Source organism: Stegodyphus dumicola, chromosome 1 (assembly GCF_044657685.1).
Source record: "Stegodyphus dumicola isolate Sdum_Otavi_A_Nest chromosome 1, ASM4465768v1".
NCBI classification, from domain to species: Eukaryota; Metazoa; Arthropoda; class Arachnida; order Araneae; family Eresidae; genus Stegodyphus; species Stegodyphus dumicola.
The window spans coordinates 242914324-242938791 of NC_140768.1; the positions used below are offsets into that span (position 1 = coordinate 242914324).

The 24468-nt window shown below is 30.6% G+C and overlaps 1 protein-coding gene across 12 annotated transcripts in view; it reads right to left on the bottom strand.

Moving 5' to 3' along the window:
• The window catches only part of Itpr (Inositol 1,4,5,-trisphosphate receptor), a 277133-nt gene that overhangs the window by 143305 nt on the left and 109360 nt on the right, over window positions 1-24468 (bottom strand). For all 12 annotated transcript variants that reach the window (XM_085827003.1, XM_085826988.1, XM_085826993.1 and 9 more), the window contains 7 exons: window positions 24165-24330; window positions 20393-20605; window positions 19889-19987; window positions 19197-19334; window positions 18973-19098; window positions 10917-11117; window positions 73-324 (listed from right to left, as the gene is read on the bottom strand). In XM_085827003.1, coding sequence (XP_085683129.1) covers window positions 73-324; window positions 10917-11117; window positions 18973-19098; window positions 19197-19334; window positions 19889-19987; window positions 20393-20605; window positions 24165-24330 — 1195 coding nt within the window. The remainder of the gene's footprint in view (window positions 1-72; window positions 325-10916; window positions 11118-18972; window positions 19099-19196; window positions 19335-19888; window positions 19988-20392; window positions 20606-24164; window positions 24331-24468) is intronic.

The window sequence follows — 24468 nt, forward strand, 5'->3', positions numbered from 1 at the left end:
AACTGTCAAATTTTCAATTTCATATTAATTACATACAAAACATGAAAATAGTCTGCATAAAGAAAAACATACCTCAGGTAAACAATCTGGATGAGTGACCACTTGAACAATATCATCCAAAGACAACAAAGAATGACACTTTATTTCTGTGAAAACATTTTTACCCTCTGTACAACAAGCTAGAAGTTTAACTAAGTTTATATGATACTGGAGAGGACCAGCTTCATCCATTCGTTGCCTTTCTGAGCGCATCATTTCAACCAAATGATTGAAGGATGTTTTATCATTATAGAATACAAGAACATCTTCTCCAGCATTGACCATCTACAAAATTAAGGATTAAAAATTATAAAAATACATATTATAAGAATCATAATTTAAAATTTAAATTTTCTTCTTACAAATAGAGAATTATATTATACATAAGCGGCTTAAGTGTTTGTCGCCAATAGTTTATTGTTGCCATTCGGAAAAATGATCGCGGAAATTAATGTTTGTGCAGTTTTTAATTACTATCTCGGCCGATTAAAGTCATACGAAGATGAGGACGGTACTGATGGATTCGGAAAATTTTTTGGAATCCAAGGATACGCATCTTGAATTTTAACTTGGTGCCGTTCCGTAGATATTCCAGAAAAAGAATTTGGCACGTAGCCAAATCCCTCTAATAGGGAAAACCCAAGAAAGAAAGTGGAGAACGTAGGGGAAAATTCGTTTTTAATTAATATCTCGACTAATTAAAGTCCCACAGAGACGCAAATGGTCAAAATGGCAGGTCATGGACCTGCAGAATCCAATGTTGTGCTTCGCTAGGCCCTGGAGCCAGCCGTTTCGGAAGAGATGATGTTACTTCACCTCATATATATATGCGGCTTAAGTATCTGTTTGTCGCCGATAATTTATTGGTTGCTTGCGTAACTGTACTAGCCAATGGGGTGAAGTTGCCACGGTACAGGTTTGCTGTTTCACTTGAGACGTAGACAATGTCCTCTGCAAGGCGAGATTAAAAATGATGGAAAGATCTACACAAGAAGTGCTGTGCACAAAGATATTTTTGACACATGAACTAACATTTTATTATTTAAATCACCTTTATTTATTGAGCTAGAGGTGGCTCTTAAGAAATGTACTGCCAGTGGTTTCCTTCATTGCACTCTACTTTAAGCAATTAAGCAAATAGATGGGGGAAACACCGTGGGGCAGTAAGCAAAGGGGCGTCCTCTCCATCTGCTATGGGTAATTTAGTTTGAATTAGTAGACACCTTTGCACAAATTATTTTAATTACAATTTATAATATTTAGAACTGCGGTAATTTTATATGACCGCCGGGGTTTCTAGTTATATATATATATTATCAAACATATAGTATATATACACTGGTGTGCAAAAATTAAGGACGAGATGGTTTTTTCAATATAACTTTGTACAAAAGCTTTCCAAATCAACACATTTAATACCATAAGATCCCCAATACGTAAGGACATGAGTAATGTAAGCAACACTTACTAAAAGAGAAATCAGAGGGATAAAAAGAAGCTTTATTGAAAACGTAGCATGGAGCGCAATGCGACTGAAGGCCGAAACATCCCTCTGATGGGTGTCCAGCAAGAAACATCCGGTCTTTAATAGGGGATATGATCTTCCCTGACTGCTAGGCAGGTTTCACAGCATCTGCCCATGCTGAGAATGAGGGTGTCAATGAGTTGTTGAGGCATTGCTGCCCATTCGTCTTGCAGCGCCAATCGAAGCTCCGGAATCGTTACTGATGGTAAGGTACGAGCTGCCAAGCGTCTGCCTAGAAAATCCCATACATGCTCGATGGGATTGAGATCCGGAGATCGTGCCGGCCAATCCATATGTTCAATATCCTCACTCTCTAAGAGCTGTTCGGCAGCTACTGTGCGATGACATGGTGCATTGTCGTCCATGAAAAGGAACTGCGGACCCATAGCGCCTATAAAAAGACGCACATATGGAAGAAGAATCTCGTTACAATAACGGGTTCCGTTGACTGAACCTGCGTCGAAGATGTGAAGGTCTGTACGACTACCAAGCATGATGCCCCCCAAACGAGAACACCGCAACCTCCATACCTGTCCCTTTCAATGATGTTCGAGGGATGATTGCGGCTTCCCCGCTCTCTCCAGATTAGTATGCGATGAGAATCGCTACTCAGACTGAATCTGGTCTCATCTGTAAAGAGTACTCGTCCCTATTCATTGTCTCTCCAATTCCGGTGTTCCCGGCACCACAGAGAACGCCTTCTCTGATGGGCAGGCGTTAGAGGTACACACCGTACAGGGCGTCGTGCAAACAGACCACCACCGTGCAGTCTTCTGGCCACGGTAAAACGCGATATCGGTCGTCCAGTCGCCTGTGTTGCGTGTCTAGCGATTTCTCCCGCTGTCTGCCGCCTGTTTCTTCTGGCCTGTAAGGCAATATACCGGTCATCTGCGAGTGTGGTTCCTCGTGGACGAACACTACTAAACCCCCGGATAGCTGTTCCTGTAGTTTGAAATTGTCTCCAAAGTCGTGAAACGATGCTGTAAGCAATTCCGAACTCTGCAGCCACACTTGTCACACTGCGGCCTTCCTCCAACTTCTCAATGATTCGACCTCGGGTAAAAGCATCCAGATGTCATCTAACAGACTGATTATTTGCCATTTCTCGCTGAGGCAGCAACTCAGTGTGATTTTAACTGCTATACGGCGTGCAATCTCTTTGCCAGAAATAGTGATCTTACACCAACAACATGCTTTATACTACTCAGACATTCCCCCATTACGTCTACCAGCATATCTGCGCATGTGCTACCGTACATCACCTTAAAAATCAGAATGAAAAAGAATAAAATTCCACATTAAAAATTTTGACGGTCTAACCTAATTTCTCCAGTTTACATAATAAACTGGTAGAACGCAAATTAAAGAAAACTACAGAATTGTAATAAAATAATGTTTACTTTAAGGAGTAAAAAACATATCAAATACATGAAATTTGTACATAACAAAACCAAAAATAAATAAAGTTTTAATATCTTTTGTTTTATGCTTCAAACAGAATATGTCAAAGGAAAAGTGTTTTGAAGCCTTAAATCATGTTGATTAATGAGTGGTGAAAACATGTTTCGTTCCTCTGAATCCATCAAGTCTCCAAACCGCTTTTTATTAATCCAACATTCATATCAAACAAAATTTATTTCAAAAATCTAAAAAAAAATTAAGTTCTTTTCCCTACACGTCCTCGCATTCATACAGTACAAACAGCTATATACAAATTGGAAAAAAATAAATAAATAAAAATAAAATCTGGAGCAGCCTAAAAGGGCTAGATACTAACTAAATTCATGAAAAAATTAAAAATAATTCTGATTACAGAATTAATTAATCAATTTAACTTCAAAAGGGAAACATAAATTGTTCAGTCAATGTATTTATGTCCTAATACTAGGGCTGGCTCATTTATGTAAAGGAAAGTTTAAACTTTTTTGGGAATTTAAGAAAAAAATTGCCGAAGGGAAAATAAAAAATAGTAATTACTAAAAAGACTCTTGTAAATAAGGGGAAAATATTAATATGAAATCAATGAAACTATTGAAAAAATCAAACTTACAGGTCAGCAATATGTCTGAACTGCTAAAAGTATAGAACTTCAAACGAACCTTGAAAAAGGGAGAGACCAGAAAATGAAAAAAAAAAATCTTCGACTAACAAATAGTAAAAGACATAAAACCATAAAAAAGCCCATGCTTTCTTGGTGTGAAGCAACTGGTGGCTAAAACAAAATGGGGGTGGGGGGTTCTCACCAGAAAGAGGCACCAGAAGTGATAATATGGCGTCGCTTTTAGATTCTTGCCTTTTATAAGAAACCATCCAAGATGGCAATGCTTTAAACAATAATAGTTTTAAAACTGGCCAAAAGCAGAGGAAAAATGAAATAAGGGATTAAAATAATAAATAAAGCGAATGCCAGCTTTTTTTAAAGTGTGCGAAAATGTGAACTTCTGAATTTGATTTTCTAAGAGGTTATATTAATAAAGTTCTGTATTTCTTATTGAAGATAGTCTATTTCATTGCAAATTATATACACATGATAAAAGCAAATTTTAGAAGTACTGATGTAGGAATACTGAGACGTAGAAATATAGTTATGTTGCTTGGCATAGATACTTGATGCTTATAGAGGCGACCCATATTGAAGAGGAAGAAGTCGAGGCAGATTAAATTCCATTTTTATTTACATTCACATCCGTGGTTACAATTCATTTGACACTCTAATCGTGTCTATTTTCAAGAACATTTACATTTTTTAATACTATTGCAATAAGAAGAGAGCACAATGGCACGAAAGCAGCACCACAGAGGGTGAAGCTAAAAGTACGCATTTATCCAATATGGCAGTCTGTTAAGAGAAAGGTTTTGGTTTATATTAGAAAGGTTTCAGTTCTCAGAGCTTAGGTTCCCAATTAACTACTTCATCAGTATTATGTGCAAACTTTGTGGCACAGACTAATATAGAAATGGTGCAGTACAGAAATGTTGTTATTTGCAGAATAGAGAAAAAAATACCCAAATTAAAAATGAGAAATTAAGAAGCTATTAAAAAATTAAATTATAAAGTTGATTTACATATTTTTATCTTATATATTGATATGTAAGAGAAATAAAAAATATGTAAAAGATAAATTATAATTTAAATTAGTAACATAAATTAATTTCCTCTCTGTATTCTAAAAATACTAATTTCTACTTGCACTGCATCATTTCAAGGCTAATAATACATGTCATATGATTCTTACATAATTCTGATGATGTAAATGAAAAAAAAAACAACCAATACTAATTTTACAGTAGTATTAATCATCTAATCAAAATGCATTGACAACTAAAACTAACTCACTCTGAATTAAAATTTCATTGTGAACACAACACACTTGCTCGCTACTATTTGGCCAAGCTGGTCTGCTGCTTTCTTCTTACTGCAAAGTTATCAAAAATGTAAACCTCTTGAAATAGGCAAAAATAATGTGCCAACTTGTTTGTGGCCGCAACATGTTTACTTAAATAAAATGGGATTTAATCTGCCTCAGCTATTAATTTCCTATTCATCATGGATCAACATTTCTACGCCACCAAAATTCCTGCTGCTTATTACTTCTAAGTTTGTTTCTATTACATAATATATATATATATGGTATTCTAACTTCAGAGCCTAACAGATCTCGCATGCTATCTAATATATAAGTGTTTACTGCATGAGTAAAATTGATGGAACTCTTGCCACTTTGTGTTTTTAAAAAGTGAGATGAACGATGCTATATAAGTATTAATAGATACACACTGTGGGAGAAAAAAAAAAAAAAAAAAAAAATAGACACACTTCTATATCACCCATTCTACTAGGTTGATTGACAAAACTCAAATTGCGTTTTCCATGCCTCAAAAGCACGACTTAGGATATATATTAGATTTATATATAGCTTTGCTCTAACATAGGTATTTTGATAGAAAAAAGGACTTTTCCTCAAATATCATACACATTTTTTTCATATTTCAATTCTACGACTCAAAATAAATAAATACGCCAAGTTTCAAAACGTGCCAAAATGTAAATTCACATACATCTTAGGAAATTTGGAATAAAAAACTCTAATTTTTAGCAGGTATGCTTAGGAATACATATACTTTAAGATGGTGTCACACAAAATGACCATATTAGAAAAATGCTATACATAAATCTAATACATATCCTAAGTCTAAAACGCAATTTGAATTTCATCAATTGGCCCAGTAGAACGGGAGATATAGAACTTTATCCCCTTTTTTACTTCCTTGTACAAAGTAAAAAAGGAAGTATTATAATCCCGAAAAGTTTCAGGCATTATATTTCACTGTAAATATCCATTTTCACTGCTATGGAATGCAATTTAATGATGTTTTTGCTTGACATCTGTACGTAAGGACAGAATAAAGGACTCTTTCCCCCCAAAAAAATTGTAAAACTAATTTTAAATGAATTCTGAAGAGAATTTTTCATGGCATCTGTGCGTACATACGTACGTATCTCACATAACTCAAAAACGAGTAGCCCCAGAACATTGAAATTTTGTATATAGGACTGCTATAACATGCAGATGTGCACCTCGTATTTTGGTTGCAATTGGCCGCACCAAAAGTATATAAATACATGTATATATATATATATATATGTATATATATCCACTCTGTTACTCAGCTCAGTGATCTCGGTTTCTTTATTCTTATATGTTTGTAAATTGTGCATTTTTTTTTTGCTTTAAAAATGATTGAATTATGCTGTTCCTATCTTCTGGTTAAGATTTTTATGCTTTTAGTAAATCTGTATGCAATATTTTTAGAATTATGAACAATTTAAGTTGTTTAAGTGCCACTAAGCCTAATAATTTTTGTCATGTCGGCCATTGCTTGTTTACATTTGAAACAACAGAAGATTCGTTGCCAATCTAGAGAAAGCAAGCTACGCAATAACAAAGGTAACACCTTCTTTTATTATTGCAAATTAAATCATGTTTAATCCATTCAGGAATTTATTCGAGGAAATAAGTGTTTAAGATTTACTTCAGAATTTTCAATACAGACATTTTGAGTTTTTATGAATTTTTGTCTTGTTACAAAGAACTGAATTAATTGAATGAGAAATGCTGAATCGTCTGTGAAAAACTGTTTCTTTCTTTTCTTTTTGTTGTTCTTTGCTTAATTACTTTTCTACATCGTTTTAGATTTATTATAGTATCTGAGTAGAACATGTGGCAACGATTAGATAATTCTTAAGATGATATAAATTTTGCGCATTCTGAGTTAAAAAATGATTGAAATGTAGCGCTGTTAAGTGAACCTAGGGCCGGAGTGTTGTTATGGTAAACAAATATAGTGAATTTTAAAGAGTGCATTTATTCTATTGTGGTTTATGTGCTATCAACGAAGTAGATTTAAGGGTAAACAAATATAGTGAATTTTAAAGAGTGCATTTATTCTATTGTGATTTATGCGCTATCAACAAAGTATATTTAATTCAATCCAATAAGTTTAAATGAAATGCAAGAAAAATACATATAATTTAATATTCCATACAAGGAAGTCATGCGGTGCATGCATTAGATTTCCCCCCCCCCTCCTGCAGTGTACATAAGGAGAATACTATGTTTATTAAAGCTTAGCTTATTTACAAAGAGAAAAGAGAAAGACTTTTAATTACATATTTACATTAAATTATGTGTCATAGCCATACAACTAAAACCATCTTTTCAGCTTCAGGTAATAATTTTCATATCACTGCTAACAGGGAATTTAAAATATTAAGCTAATGCCAGCTTTTTTTAATGAATACAAAATGTTGAATCTCGGTATTTGATTTTCTAATAGAAGATTTATTTTTAGTAATTAATTTTAGTAAGAATTTTTCAGTAATTCTTCTTGAAGGTAATCTATTTCATTACAAACTTTTTTGATTTTAAGAATTTGTGCATATATAGTATTAAGGATAACTTTCTTGGAAATGTTGGAGTTCCAATTTATGATCGAGGTAACTATCTAGTTTTGTTAAGTTTGAGGCATTTAGGATAAATACTAGCATCTTCTAATTTATTAAAGTTGTTGAATGTGACAATGTCATTGACATATCTGTAAATATTGGCAGAATAGGTATACTGTTCATTTGCATGGGAATACTGAAACTGATATTCTTTTGAGAAGAGGAACAAATTACAGATTGCAGAAGAAGTTCTCAACCCCAATGGGATCCCCGTGACTTGTTTAAAAAATGTGTTATTAAAATTAATGTAATTATATATACACACACATATCCATATATAAGATAAAAAAATATGAAAGCAAACTTCTAATTTTAATTGCTATAACCTCTTTTGTTCTTCATTTCATTTGGGAACTTCATCTCTCTGTCTTAGAAATAGCGCCATAAGTTTAAACTGCATCATTCAAATTAATCATGCGATCTTATATATCGCTCAATGCAGAAGTTTCTTGCCCAATCAAAATAATTGTAAACCAAAACTAACTTGAACTGAAATGTTTCGACTCCCTCTCTTCTTCCTCTGAACTACTGCAACATTCTCCTCTTTTCGCTTATGCTTTCATCCTGTTAAGACGCTTCTGCTATAATCTATATTCGTTTCTAACGCTATAGTATCAACATTGTTCTGGAAATAGGCACGATTGGAGTGCTAAGTGAACTGCGAACATAAATGAGAATTTAAATAAATATGGAATTTAACCTGGCTTAACTGCTTCTTCTTAAAAATGGATGGACGCTCTAAGCATCAACTATTTAAGGTAAACAACATTAATAATCAAATCATTCATGTTGTGTCATTGAACTGCAGTTTTATTACATATATATATAATTTGATAATAATAAGCAAAAAACTTGATCTTGATAAATGATAACTTATGGAATTTTTTACAAATGCAAAAAGCAACTATATTGAATTCAAACTTTCCCATGTACTAAATCTGCACAATTTATTAAAATTTTTAAATTGTGCAGATTAAAAAATTAAAAATTATTAAATTATTAAATTAAATAAAAATTATTAAATTAAAAAAGCACTTTGGTTCAAAAATAATTAGTTACTACTGAATAATTTTATATATCAGTGTTATATGCATTAACATGCAATGCTTATAGTATATTACTTGGCTACATTTTACAGTTGAAACAGACATTTGTCCTTGAGATATGTAATAAAATTAATAAAATTAGCTGCATTTTGGTGTTGGTGGGTAATGAATTTATAATAGGAATTATTAAAAGAGACAAAATAACTGATCCTGAAACTATGTAAATATTGTAACAAAATTACGTTATACTGTAACACCTATTGCGGGTTCAATTAAAGTTAACTAGCTTAATTTTAAGTGAAATAAAGTATTACTTATGTTCTGTGGAGTGAGTTACCACCCAAAACTTCTAACCCTCAACAAACAATCACAGAAATAAAAATAATTTTATTTTACCTATCTTAAATTATTAAAATCTATATAACACAAAGTTACCAGCCAACTAGACATGGCTTAAACGCAAACTTCTTTCACAACTGCTACAAATTCAACAATTTAATCTAATCAGCAAAGGCTACAAGCTTCTCCTAGAAGCACAACTCTCACATACATCCATAATTTGGTACTTACGTATTAGCAACTCTCACATACATCCATAATTTGGTACTTACGTATTAGCATAACCAACCACCTTGGTGATTTTTCACAGAAATAAAGGTGATTTGGTGAATTTTCGGATTGTAACTTACAATGGATATAGGTACCTAAAGAACTGTTATGTGCATGCTTGCCAGAGTTTGGCGATGTCTACTAAGGTGATTGTGATAATACATAAGTGCTCATAATTCTAACTTTATAGTACAATAGCTTGATACTCAAAACTTAATTTCCGGAATAAGTGAATCTTAAGGCGAATTGAGGCAGAAAGGAAAGATGCTAATTAAATTACATTTCATTAGTAAAACTTAAATATAAATGACCATAATATATTTAAGGAACTTATTAGTAATATTTAAGAATTAGTTTTGTAAATATATGTTTAATAACTCATAAATGAAGTTTTAAGTGTAAATTTGATGGAATTTACAACTTATTTAAAACTTAAATGGAAAAAAAAATATATATATCACGTTTTTCTAAATTAGTGCAGAAACTCTGATCAATTTGTCAAAATTGGAAACTGAAATCTTAAAGGTTTTCCACACAATGATACTCCAATCACAGTACAAAAGAAAACACATTTGAGAATGAAATCAGGATTTCCTGAATCAATGACGCTGATAATTAATGAATTAACCTTAACGATTCTCATTTTCTATATAACATTCAGTGATGCACTGTATTGATTATGTTTTTATGATGATCATTTATTCAATTTTTCAGTAATTAAACTATACATAATGGTTGATAATGTGATTCATAATCAACCACTGCTGATCTGATTAATTCTAGTTTTAGATAAATTTAAGTGATTAACCATAAGCTATGTAAATTCACACATAGATATAAAAAGCATCTGCAGTGAAAAATATTACATTGCATTGTTTTTACACAATAAATTACTTGAATACAGTAATCATAGTCTAGCACTCCAGCAGTCAAATAATAACATTCATTTATTTATAATATATTATAACAAGAGAACACTTTAACAATAGCAAAAATAAAATGTATATTATTTTGACGGGGGGAGAAGCAAACTAAGTTATGAATAAGAGTTTCATAAGTTGAAAACCGATTTAACAAATTAGATACATTCAAATTGCTACTTCTTTATTTCAACTACATGCAATTATTATTATTATTTTTTCCCTGAATAATAATTCATTGTGGGCTATCTGATACCTGCTGATAAACCATGAGAAAACTATAGCAACATTTTGCCAATGAAACCTGGTTTTCTGATTTCGAGCAAATATTGTCAGGCAATTATATTCAAAAATGACTTATTCTTTGCAGCTCGTCTCTGTCTCCATCTGAACTCTGACAAGTATACAAAGATAAATGATGATATGCTTTGTATACGTCATTCCTTCATTCTGTTGACCTCTACATATGTTCTACATGGACAGGATTAAAGTTGACATTGACATAAAAAAAAAAAAAAAAAAAAAAAAATCCAGAACAACTTCAATGCCTGTTCACAGCTTACAAGAATCAGAATCATGGGAGGTGTTTCTGGTGATATATCAATGGGTGACAGATAACCAACAAGTACATCAGAACTTCAACATAACATTATTCTTCAGCTAACTGCACAATTCAAATAATGAGACATTATTAAATAAAGCATAACAGTTACATAATTAAAAGATAATATGACAGATATATATGTAAATATATATACACACATACATACCTCCTGCATAACAATATCTTGACCTTTCCTAATATACTGCCCTTCAGCTTTTACTATAGTTTGTAAGAACTTCAGATACTGTACATGTCTCCCGTGAGTTTCTATGCAATGCACAAAATGTTGTACAACACGCTCACTGAGTTCATTGCAAAGTGCAACATTATCCATGAATATACTCCGCATTGTTTGGGCTTCCAACAACTGAAAAGAGATCACTATAAATCAATAATAATGAGAAAAAAAAAAAAAAAACGCACTGAAACTTAAAAAAATATTTTAAAAATATTATCATTAAGAATTAGATTACAATCTACACTTCAAATCTGACTGACTTCTGTTCTTAAATATGACTTCATAGTTTGATAACAAAAGAAAAACTATATGTAGCTTTGCATAAGCAATGGGACTACCTTTCTTCAAAAAGGAAAAATATTCTGAACTTAGAGAAGAAATACCTTGTTTAAACAAGTTAAATAAAAGTAAATACACAGCATCATCTATCAACTAAAAATTCAAAATTATTACCATATATATGTTATAAAAAATTTCAAATGGAATGAAGTTGAGAGATTTAATTTTAAGGATCAGCATAACAGATAAGATACTGATTAAACAATCTTTTTTTCTTGGTCATTAAAAAGAAAAGTGTCATCAATTTAACACCCTTAAAAAGATAATAATAATAAAATAATTTCAGTATTTGTGCAAAATAATACACTTAATGACTATGATTAGTGGGTACAGGAGAAATTGTTTTAGTCAATCCATTAATTTGGCTACAGTAACTGTTTTGATAAATGAAATAAGTCTGATTTAAAGAAAATTCAGTAAAAGAGAGTAAATTTTCAGTTTTAGTACTATAGAAATATAATTCTAAAGTATGGTTTTAATATTAGACAGTGTCCCTTTGACATAAATATAAGTAAAAAAATATTTTACATTAACAGAAACTATGCTTGAATTGTGGAGAGTAATTTCTTGAATTTATAGATAAATTCAAATGAATTTTTCCTGACGTTAATATTATAGGAAAGTAATATGGAGGATTAGTAACTAAAGGCTAACAGTTAATATAATTTCAAATTAGAAAAAATACAAATTTAGTGGATTTGGGAAAGAGCATAAAGTCTAGCATCATTAGCATTGGCTCTTTAGAAACAGCAATTAGAGGGCCTTTATTTTATATTTATGTAAATCCATATTTTAATGTACTTTTCATTCACAATAAAATCTGATTACATCCATTCAGTCTAGAAATACCATTTAGACTTATTAAGCTTAAGGCTAATAAAAATAAAGCTAATATAATTGATGTTACTACATTTCTCTCTAGTCGAACAACAGATGAATAAAATTTTTTAAATTATTTTCCAGATAGCTTGCTTCTTTTTTGCTTCTGACTTAAAGCAATGAAGATGCAAAATTTTCAGCTCCTTATGTCTGTCTATAAACAGATGCATCCAGTTCTCTTATATCATTTTCTCTTTATATTTTCTAACTGATTATCTGTAATATTTACATAATGAATGCATGCAATGAAGATAATAATGTTTGTTTCTTGATTACTTGGTTATCTTCAATATAAAATGAGATGAACTAAACCAATGTTTGTCATGTAAAATAAATTATTTCCAAAATCATTATATAAAACTTCCATTTAAAAACATGCTTATTTTAATCCAAATAAATATATTCATTGCGATAACATGCTCAAACAGGCCCACCAGCAGCCGAGTGGTAAAGCCGCTGAACACTGGTAGTTCGGTCCGAGGTTCGAATCCTGCGAACGGACTGGCTGCATGGGCGTTTTCGTGGTTTTCCCTATGTGTAATGTGTATACGAGCCAGTTTCCTTTAGAAAGTCCTCTGCGACGGCATCCCTCCCTTTAGGCAGATAGCCCTAGTGTGCTTTGCCGTAATCTTAATAAACCAAACCAAACCAAACCAAACCAAACCATGCTCAAACAATTGGAAATATACTATGCTCTCCTTTTGTTGCTTAAAAAATAAGAATTTTATTTTATTTTTCAAGATATTCTTTCATTTAATATGATAAATATTATTTACAACAAATCTATATATGCTATTAAAAAACAAGGAATAATTAACTATAGTATTAAGAAAATAAAATGCTGTCATTTTATCCAACATACTATGATGCAAACTGAAACAGCATCTAAGAAATTCTACATTTTATATGCAACAACAAACCCCTCCCAATCCCCCCCTTACATTATAAATTTTGCCTTTTCATTTCCTACATGTAAATCAAAAATAAAGGTCAGCAATCACCTACATTAAATTAATCTTGTAATATTTTCTCACAACTTTCAAAGAAAATTCACAAAAGAATTTATAAATGTATTTCTATATACCATGGAACATAAAAAAACAATTTTGATACTCATATTCACATGTATAATTCAATGGAATGTGATTAGTGAAATTCATTTTTGAATAATAATATAGATAAAATTAAATGTGGAAACAAGTATACACTTACTAGAAATAATAATTTTTAATGCACAGATTTCATAAATAACAAAAATGAATGCACAGCTCAGATTTAGATGATTAGACTCAGAATTTGGTTAAAACAGTGGATTCACAATTGGAATTAGACTTGATTTTTATTTCTCATGCAAGTAAACTTAAGTTATCAAAAAAGTAACAACAGACACTGTATAGCTATAAGTAGCCAGACATGGAGAAGTGGATGTGGCTGTTATCGTGGTGTGAAACAACAATGAACAATATCAAAATGTTGCAAATAGCTTTGGGAAGATAAAAACACATGAGCATTAGAAAACAATGGGTAAGTGAGCACAGGTGAATAATTTCGAATGTGGCATGATCATTAGTGTCATTGCTGGAACAAACTGGTTTATGAAATACTGACCTTGCTGAAGGTGCCTAAACCAACTATTAATGACATCATTATAAAATGTAAACATCCAATATTAAAAGATGTTACATCATAATAAATGTAAACAAAACAATTATGAGTAAACAGCAAGAAAATATAGTGGTAAATTACATAAACTTATCAACAAATTCATTCAATCCTGAAGAAGGTAGAGAAAACTTGTACTTCCTTGGCAGAAGCAATCATTTATGAGTGCTCAAGTACTGCTGGATTCATCATAAACCCAGGACTTTTCACTAGGAACCGAGAAACACAGGCTTTTCTGAATCTGTGGCTGCCCAGAAGATCAAAATGAGCATGGAGAATGTGAAGCATTACTTGCAATGATGCAAAGCTCATTACTGACCACAAAGCAATGGAAACAAATTTCGTTACAGGATGCAGCAATTAATGGATGCATCCGGGATGCTAGGAAATGACGCATTACACATTTCATACCTGAGTATACTGAGCAAACTATCAGGTCTGGTATCAAAGATAACATGTTTTAAGATTTTTCTCATGTTTCAGTCCATATCACTTATTTCCTGTGGGAGGAAAGATAATTCTGATACTGTTAACCCCTTCGAGCCGGGTAGCGAAAACGCGCGCTTATCGAGGAGGCCGGCAGTGTCTTCCGCGAGCGTCTCTCCAGGGTCGGGGGCTTTTTTGCTACTAAGCCTAAATCCATGAAATTTCCGAAGTATCAACGCATTGTTTAATAATGCTCTATAGAGAATTTAAACGGCTTATGCTTTATAGATATTTTTATATATATACTTTAATTATCTTATTTCTTGTTTAAATGCATATTTTACACATTTTATTTTAATTACTTGCCATTTTATGACTTTTAACATTATACATTTGAAAACTAAATATATTACTTAAAATTCTCTTTTCGTATGAAAAATTTGAAAACAGGGATCTACACACAGTCCTACGTTACATTCCTTGAACTTGTAATAACTCATTTGCCGTTTTGGAGGATTTTTCCGGGAAGGTGAACAAACGAAGCATCGTCGTCTCATTTTCTTATCAATCTCTTCTGAACAAAGTTTTGGAAAATGTCTTTCAGTTAATCTTTCAGAATCAATATCAGAATTTCAGAATCAATATCTGAAATATTTTGCATCATTTCTGCTATTTCATGCTCTGTTAAACATTTTCGACGCTTTGACATTGCAACGGTAAAAACAGAAAGAATTCACGTCTAACAAGATATAAGTATTTTCTAAAAACTGAACTGTAAACCAAAATACTCAACGCTTTAGCGCATATAAAACTTCTACTTACAATAAACAACTACCACAGGCAAATAAAGTGCGATTTAAAGAGACGTCATAAATCACGCCATTCGGAAACATTTAGTTCCCCATTTGTTTATGTAATCAAAAACACGTGTATGTGAGTCATGTTTCTCTCATTTCGAGTAGAAGGTCTAATGTACATGTATCTGAAACCATATGGACATACAGTGCCATCTTGTGGCAGAAATTATAGTTTGAAAAACGTTCCAGAACGCTGGCACAAATACATGACAGTAGGTAGTAAACGAGAAAATGCTCTGTCACGCCTGCGTGTTGGCCGGTAGGTGACTGTGTTCGTTGCTGGCACGTAGATGTGACAGTCGGCATGAAGGGGTTAACAATTCTATACTTCAAATTCTCTGGCAACAGTTCAAGGAAGCACCATTCTTGTATCAAAAGAATAATTATTCAATCTACATATCAAAGTTGTTCTTCAATGATTTAAAGAGACATGTGTTGAAAAACTCAGTCTTCATATAGCTTCTATCACAATTCCATTGAATACCTCTGGGAAGAACTAGAACACGTATTGTATGTGTGACTAGACCACCAGTCTTCAGTGGTTAGATTCACTGCAACTCTCATGAATAAATGGATGGCAATTTTAATTTCTATGGATACACAGCATAAGAAGGCAGAAAGCCTTTCAAGGCAGTTTGTCATTGATGTCAAATGATGGATCCACATCTTAAAATGTGCCAGCAACAAAAGTAGATGTCTGGATACTTTTGGATATACAGTGGCTATCTGTTAAAAAATTAATTTCTTATGACAGAACATATGTAGTTGGAAATATTTGATCATGCTAATTTCTTTGAAACTATATAAACATATCAATTTTTAATACTCTTGTACTGAGCAGAAAGTAAATACTATAATAGTGAGCAACTACTGAATATATATTCTAGGCTCTCAATGCTGAATTCATGCAATCCAACATATTCTCTATCTGTGAAGTAAAATTTAAAGCAGAATTAATATGCGACTACATCCTAAGAAAACAAAAGGGTAAAGGTCACTAAAATTCTACTACAATAAATAATTTAGATCCTACAATTTGTGCTAAGATATGTGCGCAGAGTGCGAATGTGCAAATTAAAAGTCAAAAGCAGATGGTGGTTACTTTGCACAATCTATTGATAAATGTGTCATTTTTTAAAATAAAAGGTGCATTTGCATCTTAAGTTACCTTACCCGCAAATGAGACTGGAGAACAATTCCAGATATGAAAATAAGAAAACAATTATTTTAAAATTATAATAGCAGTTAAAACAATAGTATAAAATAGTTAAATGAGATACAATACAAAGTCCGTAATCCGTACGTCCAATATCCGGAATGATCTATAATCTGGACAAGTCACAAAGTTACGCATGCGCGTAAAGCCAGTAAAACGTTTACACCTGCGCACTTCTGATAGTGAAGAAAGTGACAGAGAGGTTATTGAAAATGAAATAATTTCGATTAGCAAGTTAGTCAATATTCTCGACACAGCAATTACAGGACTTAAACAGTGGAACTTTGCAGCTGAACAGGAAATTATGTCTGTTTATAGAATTAAAGAGAAAGTGTTAGCACAAAAAATGAAGCAATTTAAACAACTTACATTGAAAGAAATGTTTAATAAAGTAAACAAATATTAAGCTTTTTTTTCTTTTGTAAATTTTGATACCCTTTATATCATAATTGCTCCTTATTTCATAAATTATGGTTTCATAATTTTAATTGCATAATTTCTGCATGCTGTCTTACCAGATTTAAATTGCTGATCTATAATCCGGAAAAACCCCTAATCCAGAATTGCCAAAGTCCCGACGAGTCCGGATTACGGATTTTGTACTGTATATTATTATTAATCTTTAGTACTCACATAAAAATAATAAATAAAAAAAAAAAAAAAAAAAGACTACTTTAATGTACATTTCTGTAGCATGATGGAAAGAATTCATAATATAAACCTGATATTGAATAAACGAATAATTACATGAAAATATTTAATAAATCAATAGTTATGAGTAAACCTAAAAAGAATTAAAGTAACAGCCTTTATCTACAGTAAGTTGCTGCTGAAATTCAATATAAGGAATTGATTAAGAGGAAAGTGAAATTTATTTTAATTTATTTCTGTGCCCTGTCTATAATGACATTATACACTGGGCACAGCCAAACTGAGGCTCTTTGGTCTCTTAATGCAGTTTGCACCATTACAAACAATACTTTCATTTTTGAAACCTCATTCTATTTTGAAATGGAAATCATGCTAGGATATGATTTTTACAATAGGGAATTTCATTTTTAATATTATATTATACATACAATAATTTTAACATTTCATCTTATGCACCATCTCTGTAACTTGATGTGGTTGTGGTCATACTATTTTTAGGCAAGGGTATTAAAACATCAGAAAAGGTTAATACATTAACAACATTTTGCATTTAACATGTACTTCAGATTTTAATGAAAGGTACAAAGAATATGTTTAGTTCTAACTGACACGGGAAGAAACTAATCATATTCAATTGTTTGTTTGCATTTGATGAATTAAATGATTTAGGGTTACCTTTTTATCTTCATATGCTGGTCCTCTCATCAGATAAAGGAAATTATTTTTTATGCAAATATATAAATAATTATTTTTTATGTAAATAACTTTCTAAGTTGACAGCATTTCTTAAATATTTTCTGTACACCAAACTGAAGTTTTTATGCATAGCCCTGTGTCTTCTCTCAGTTTATAATTCACAGTAAAATGAAATCATTAATTCTCAAGTCACTGCATTATTCTTCACTAGAATGAAAAGCTTTTTATAAGTTTAAATATTATTGCATCACAAGAACACACTTTCCTGCATACAGTGTAAGAGCAATAATTATTTATTTATTTATATTCATATTACATTTTACCATTTTGATTATAAAATTGAATATCGTTGTTAAATTACTCAAAAAAATTTCTTTCTAACCAAAAACAATTTTACAGCTTTTAAAATAATATAAATATCTAGTCAGTAGTTTTATTGGGTTCAAAAATTTGCCTCAGATGAAATTTGGCCACCTCTCTATAGAACAATAAAGGGTTAAGCTGAAGAACTTCCAAAAGAAATAAAACAAATATTTACTATCACTCTCATGGACTTGTTTCTATTACATTTATTTTTGGTTGGTGTTTTTTACAATCTTATCTATTTTGAAATCATCTATACCTGGAAATATTTTGACTATATTAACTTTTAATAACTCTATTTAGCATTCTTCAAAATGTTAGCTTTTAATTATATATAACACAACTCCAATTTTTTCACTTTCTTTGTCATTCTTGCATTTAATACTCATAAGAGAAGCTGAAATAATATACTTTACTTTTAGTAATGCATATACACTATTATTTGCTATAAAAATTATTTGAACCATAAATTGTGCAATTCCTAAGTATATATATAATTTTAAAAATGTATGACATTAAAAATTTAAAGTACATAAAATTTGTTAGAAATGATCCCCCTTTTCTTAAATAAAAAAAATTTAAAAGCACATTAATGGATTTAACTTATCTGTCACCGAATAGCAGATAACCAGGTACAGACATTACATATCAAAAACTTTTCTACATTAAAGTGAAATTAAATTTTCATGTAGAATATATACTAGATGCAATCAAAATTTTATTTTTACTGGAATAAGAAAATTAATATTTTTATTGCATCCAAAATGTACCAGACTCATAAAACATCTTAATGCAGTGGACCAGAGAATGATAAAGTAATAAATATTCTCACTTTCAGAAAATTCTTTGATAAAAATCATCATGTAAAACAAACCAAAAATATATATTAACTTACACCAGGGTTCAGAAATAGCTCGATATGTTTATGCAGTAAGGCTTGGTTTGCATGGTTATTAAGACAAAAATGCTGAAGAAACTCATGAGCAAGTCTCATTAATTCATTCATTCTTATATCTTCTTTCTATATAAATAAATAAATTAATAAGAGATTTTTTTTATTTCAGAAAATAAAAGCACTTGTGTATTTTCATAAATGATATAAAATAAAAAAGCTTTAACCTTATCATATGGGATTTGCAAAAGCTCTAGGATCACTGCATGAGCACCCATGTTTCGTAAGAGTCGTTGTTCATGCTTACGAGGCTTCTTGCCTGTAGCTGTTTCTTGCACACACAGTTTAGTCAATCGTAATAATATCTAACAGATACAAATAAACTATATTACATCTTTGAAAACTGTGGATGCTATTTTGTTTTCTTATGCAAGAAAAGAGTGGTATACAACAAATGTCTCAGTTTCTTAAAACTCGAAAGATTAATGAGCAAAAAAGCAGTCATTTAAACATAAATGAATCCAAATATCCTAGGTATAAACTAGAAGCATTATTAAATTAATGAAGTAATTTTGAATTTAAAGCAAAAGATATATTTAGTGGCCATAAACAATTATACTTGTAAGAATTAAGTTTATTTCTTTCATTTACGAAAAAATTCTCTTGAATGCCATACAGAAAAATTTAGGTAGTTTATGAATACACTATATGCTATATAATTCCACAGATTAAAATTAAAAGCATAGAGCTTAATTACTTTAAAATTACTTACTATACTTAGCAAATATGACTAAATGAAGAGATGAGATTTAAATTTTAAAAATACCTGACAGCAACTTGGTAAAAATTATGTATGTTACAAAATGTCTAATAAATATCTTAAATGTTTATCATTTTCAGAAAATACAAAGTATAGTACCTGCTGAATAGTTTTGTAATTCTTATTCTGAATAGGATCCACAGGGGGCCCAATATCTAAATCTATGGCAGATCCTTCATTTGCAGCAGGTCCTAAGTCCTAAATTACATGCAGTTTTTAGACAGAAAATACACAGTAATACCTACATAGAAAATGACACTAAAAGAAAAATTAAATTTTATTGACTTTTCAGAATACTCTAATTCCTATAAATTTTCTGACAGGACAAGTATAAGGCCACATTTAACAAACAAATTGATTTTAATTTTAAAAGCAAGCAAAGCAGGAGGTATAGGAAATTAAATCTCTTAATATTCTGTTCAAAATGCTGTTAGAATAAATCACAAATAATTAATGAAATACCATACATCATTCCCCAAAAATATTATTAATGAGATATATCTTTAAATTTCTTTAAAAAAATGACCACCATTTAGTTTTTTTAAAAAAAAAAGTTTAAAAAAAAAAAATGTAACATTAATGCAGTCTTTTAAACACACATACCAGATGACTTTTTTTCTTTGATTTTGATTCCTTTTTTCTATCAGAATCACCATCTCCATCATCATCAGTGTTTTTCTTCTTCTTGGTTACTTCTTCCAGCTTAGATTTGAAAACCCACAGTTCAGACTTCTCTACAAGCAATCGGAGTTCATCAAGATCTGCTTTAATTTGCTTATAGTTTTCTACATCACTTGCAGAAACAAGCAGTTGGACCTACAAATAGAAAATATATGTGATTTATAAAAGAATATTCATAAATCATTAGTTAAAAAGTTTCAGTTTACTCATAATAGACTAAACTCAATTACTCTTTTGAATAAAAAAAAAACTAAAATTCAGCCAAAGTTCCATAAAACAAAGAAAAGTAATGTTTCAGATTAATATTTATATAATAATTTTGATACTAAATCATTAATTTCAAAATCTAAATTCTGGGAAAGAAGAGTTTAACTTGGACATAACTGTTTCCATACAGGATAAAAATGGTCACAAATGCTTAAATAGAGCTCTATGATTGAAAAAGGAAAACACATGATAAAATCTCTAAAATTGCCTTAAACTATCATACATTCTTTAAGTTCAATAACAAAAATAGTCAGGTTTCTTTATCGTTAAGTGTACTGAACAGTTATATGTGTTCAAAAAACTACAAATCTACCATTCAGTTTTATCCCACTATCTCTAGACTCTGTTCTTTAAGACTACTCAAACCAAATCTTTTGGTACTAGAGCTTTTTTTTTTTTTCCCTGTTATCGGCCTAAATATAACTACACGATGGAAAAAATTTAATTAATCCTGTCTTACTTTGCCTTCTCCTACATATACTACTGACATTCTAATTAAAAGCAAAAATTATTTCTTCTTATTCTTTCATTTTCTATATGCACTCTATTCATATTTCCCTCTGCTCTGACGAATTCTCTTATTTAAATGCTTTAATGGTCACAGAAGGTTCTTATCACTACATATCGTCACTGAAAATTTTTTGAGTTTTCACTCACCATAAACAACATTCCTTTGTTAAATGTAATTACACAACAGTCCATTACATCTACCCTGAATATCATAAAAGAAACAGCTATAAAATTAGGTCTGTAGATTCTCTAGGAAGGGCCCACAGTGATTTCCTTAAAGTCTACAAAGATTCTTTTTTTTTTAAAACTTCATGATAAAAGTGAATCCTTTCACCCCACATAACCTCAATGGTCAAATTACTCTCTGTATTATCAGATAGTCTGGAAAATAATCTAACAAAAGAAGTGTTGCTGATTCACAGATAAAATGTACTCAAGTGATTTTTTCAAAATCAGAGGATAATTTTTTTAACATATTTTTAAACAGATTCTAATATTTTAAAATTTTGACAATGGAAAATCTATTCACTCATACATCTTGAAATTTTCACATATTATAAAATTAATCCTTTGCACTTCCTTAAAAATATGATAGTTCAAGAAAATCAAATAGAAAAATGAATAAAGTTTCAGCATTATCACATTTATGATTTCATATGACTGAGGAAGAAGATTAGATAGTACAGAGATCATGATATTTTTCAAGAACTAGTTCAGAATATATGCAGGCAACAATATATATCAGCACAAAAGTCATCCCTATGCAGCTAAGAAGGAGTAACTTTTTCCACCTTTGCATACAAAGGCCTTTTTCCTTCCCTCCTATGGACTTTACAGCATTTTACTACAAAAATAATTTTCCTTTTTCCTATGCACAATGATGAAGCTGAATGAAAGCCCCCCCCCAAAAAAAAATTAACTTCCAAGTTTCTTTCTATCAATACAATTCACAATTACAGTTCTGTCTTTAAAGACTGTACTGTAACTCCAAATTATTTAAAAAAAGGGGGTAGGTAGGTAGGCGAGGGAGAACGCCTGATGTATAACTTAGGTAAACAGTCATGTGTCTGTCCTGTGTCCTCCAAGGGCTGAATTGGGAGTTTATTAAATTTAAAAGAAAATGCATACATTGTCATACAAGGGCATGTATGTATACATAATTACATATTTATGTTTATTTATATGCTTACTTATATGTCTATTATTTATATGTTATGTGTAAAGGGGTAGAGAATCACTTTACTTGCAGCACAGATCACACCACAATTAGCCTAGAGTTTTTTCGAAAGAATTTTTCACAAGAAATTTAATGGCACCTTTCATAGATTATTAATTTGCTCTAGATCTTTGGACATATACCAAAGGGATTTTTTCAGTAAGAAATTAAGAGAAAATCATTAAAAATTCCTATAAAAAAACCTATTGTTATTATAACACTATTTAATACTAAGATACATATGCAGTGGATCAAATATATAACATATATATATGAAACACTGCACATGACACTGTACATTAATGTTTTTCTGCTATCCAGATCAAAAGCAATTTTTCCAATATTCTCAAACATCTCTGATCTTTGTTTAGTAACCAATTTCACCCCTTTTGTAACATTAGCAGCTTTAATGAAATCTTTGACTTTCACTATCTCTAACACCACTGTATTTGGGGTACAATATGCAATAGCGAAATCCCAGATATACATGCCATTTTCATACTTTTCAAAAGTCTCTTTTTCACTTCCAAGGTGATCTTAACAATTTTCTTCCTTGCTTCACTGTTCTCATTAACTCTGCTAAAATTTACTGTTAATGAATTTTAAAAAAATTACATGAAAATCACTTGAAAAAGAGTTATAGGATGAGTTGTTTACTTACAGTTGCAACAGGCATACTGATGCTCATAGGCAATCATAGCACTGTCTCAAAAAGTGTAGTGTGCACAGTCATGACTCATCAAACCCAGTCATGTTTCAAACAAATATTGTTTACCAAACAAAAATTTTCACATCCAAACAGGATGTATTTGAAAGCAGACATATTACCAAGGTACCACTGTCTTCTATAATTATTATTTTTATTACTACTAAATAGTATTAGTCTACTATGTATTTATGCTTCTCCTATCAAGATTAACGATAAAACAGATTTAACTTAATTTCCTGTTAAGTTTTCCTCCCTAAATACATACCTCAAAACATGAATTAATTAAACATCTAAAAGTTTCTCTTTATTTTAGTAAATAATTTTAAATCTATTCTTTACTGAATTACAGTGTTAAAATACTTTAATTTTTGGTGACTTATTTTTGCTTCCTTCTTCTTTCTAATTGACAGTTTCAGATTGCTTTCCTTTCCCATAACATATGACATTTTGTGCCAATGCCATAAATTTCCTTATTTTTATGTATTAACCAACTTGCTTGTTGTAATGGAAGCTATAATGCTCTCAACTAAAATACATCCAGTAATTTTCAATATTTTTTTTTTTTAAAGTTGAATTCCCTTTCTACATTTTAATTTATTAGTTAACTATCAAAGCAGACAGGTAATCCTAATAAATTTTAATATTTTTACTTACAGTTGCTCTTGCTGGCAATTTATGATATGCATTGAGCTTACAGTTTAAAGATAAATAAATAAAAAAAAGATTTTTAAATATAAGAACAATACAGAGAAGAATATAACAGTTTAATAATACAGTCAGCAGCATCATTAGATTTAAAGGTATAAAAAGATCAATTTTTCTTTCTTTTGTAAATGTTTAGTAGAATAACCACAAGTCATTTAATCAAATTACTAGAAGTGGTGACTTTAATAAATATTATTTTTGCAGTAAGAATTAAAAAAAAAAAAAAAAAAAAAATTCAGGCTCAAATAATTTAAAAAAAAAGAATTTATATGAACATAAAAATATACTTGTTTAAATGCTTGCAAAACTTCCTGACGTTGACTAAAATGCCTGAAAAGTAGTAGCAGAGCTCCAGACACTAAAGGTGGATAATCATGCATTGTGAGATGAAGAAGCACTCTAAGAAAAGTACGTCCACCTTGACCATCTAAATCTATTTCTGTGCAGTCATCCCTTAATAGAATAAATAATATATCTGATGAAAAATAATGAATTTCGAAAATTATTAAAAAAATCTGCACATAATAAAAATTTAATGAAAAGATTTGTTAACTTTTTTACTTATTTTATGAAACAGTGAAAATCTATCAC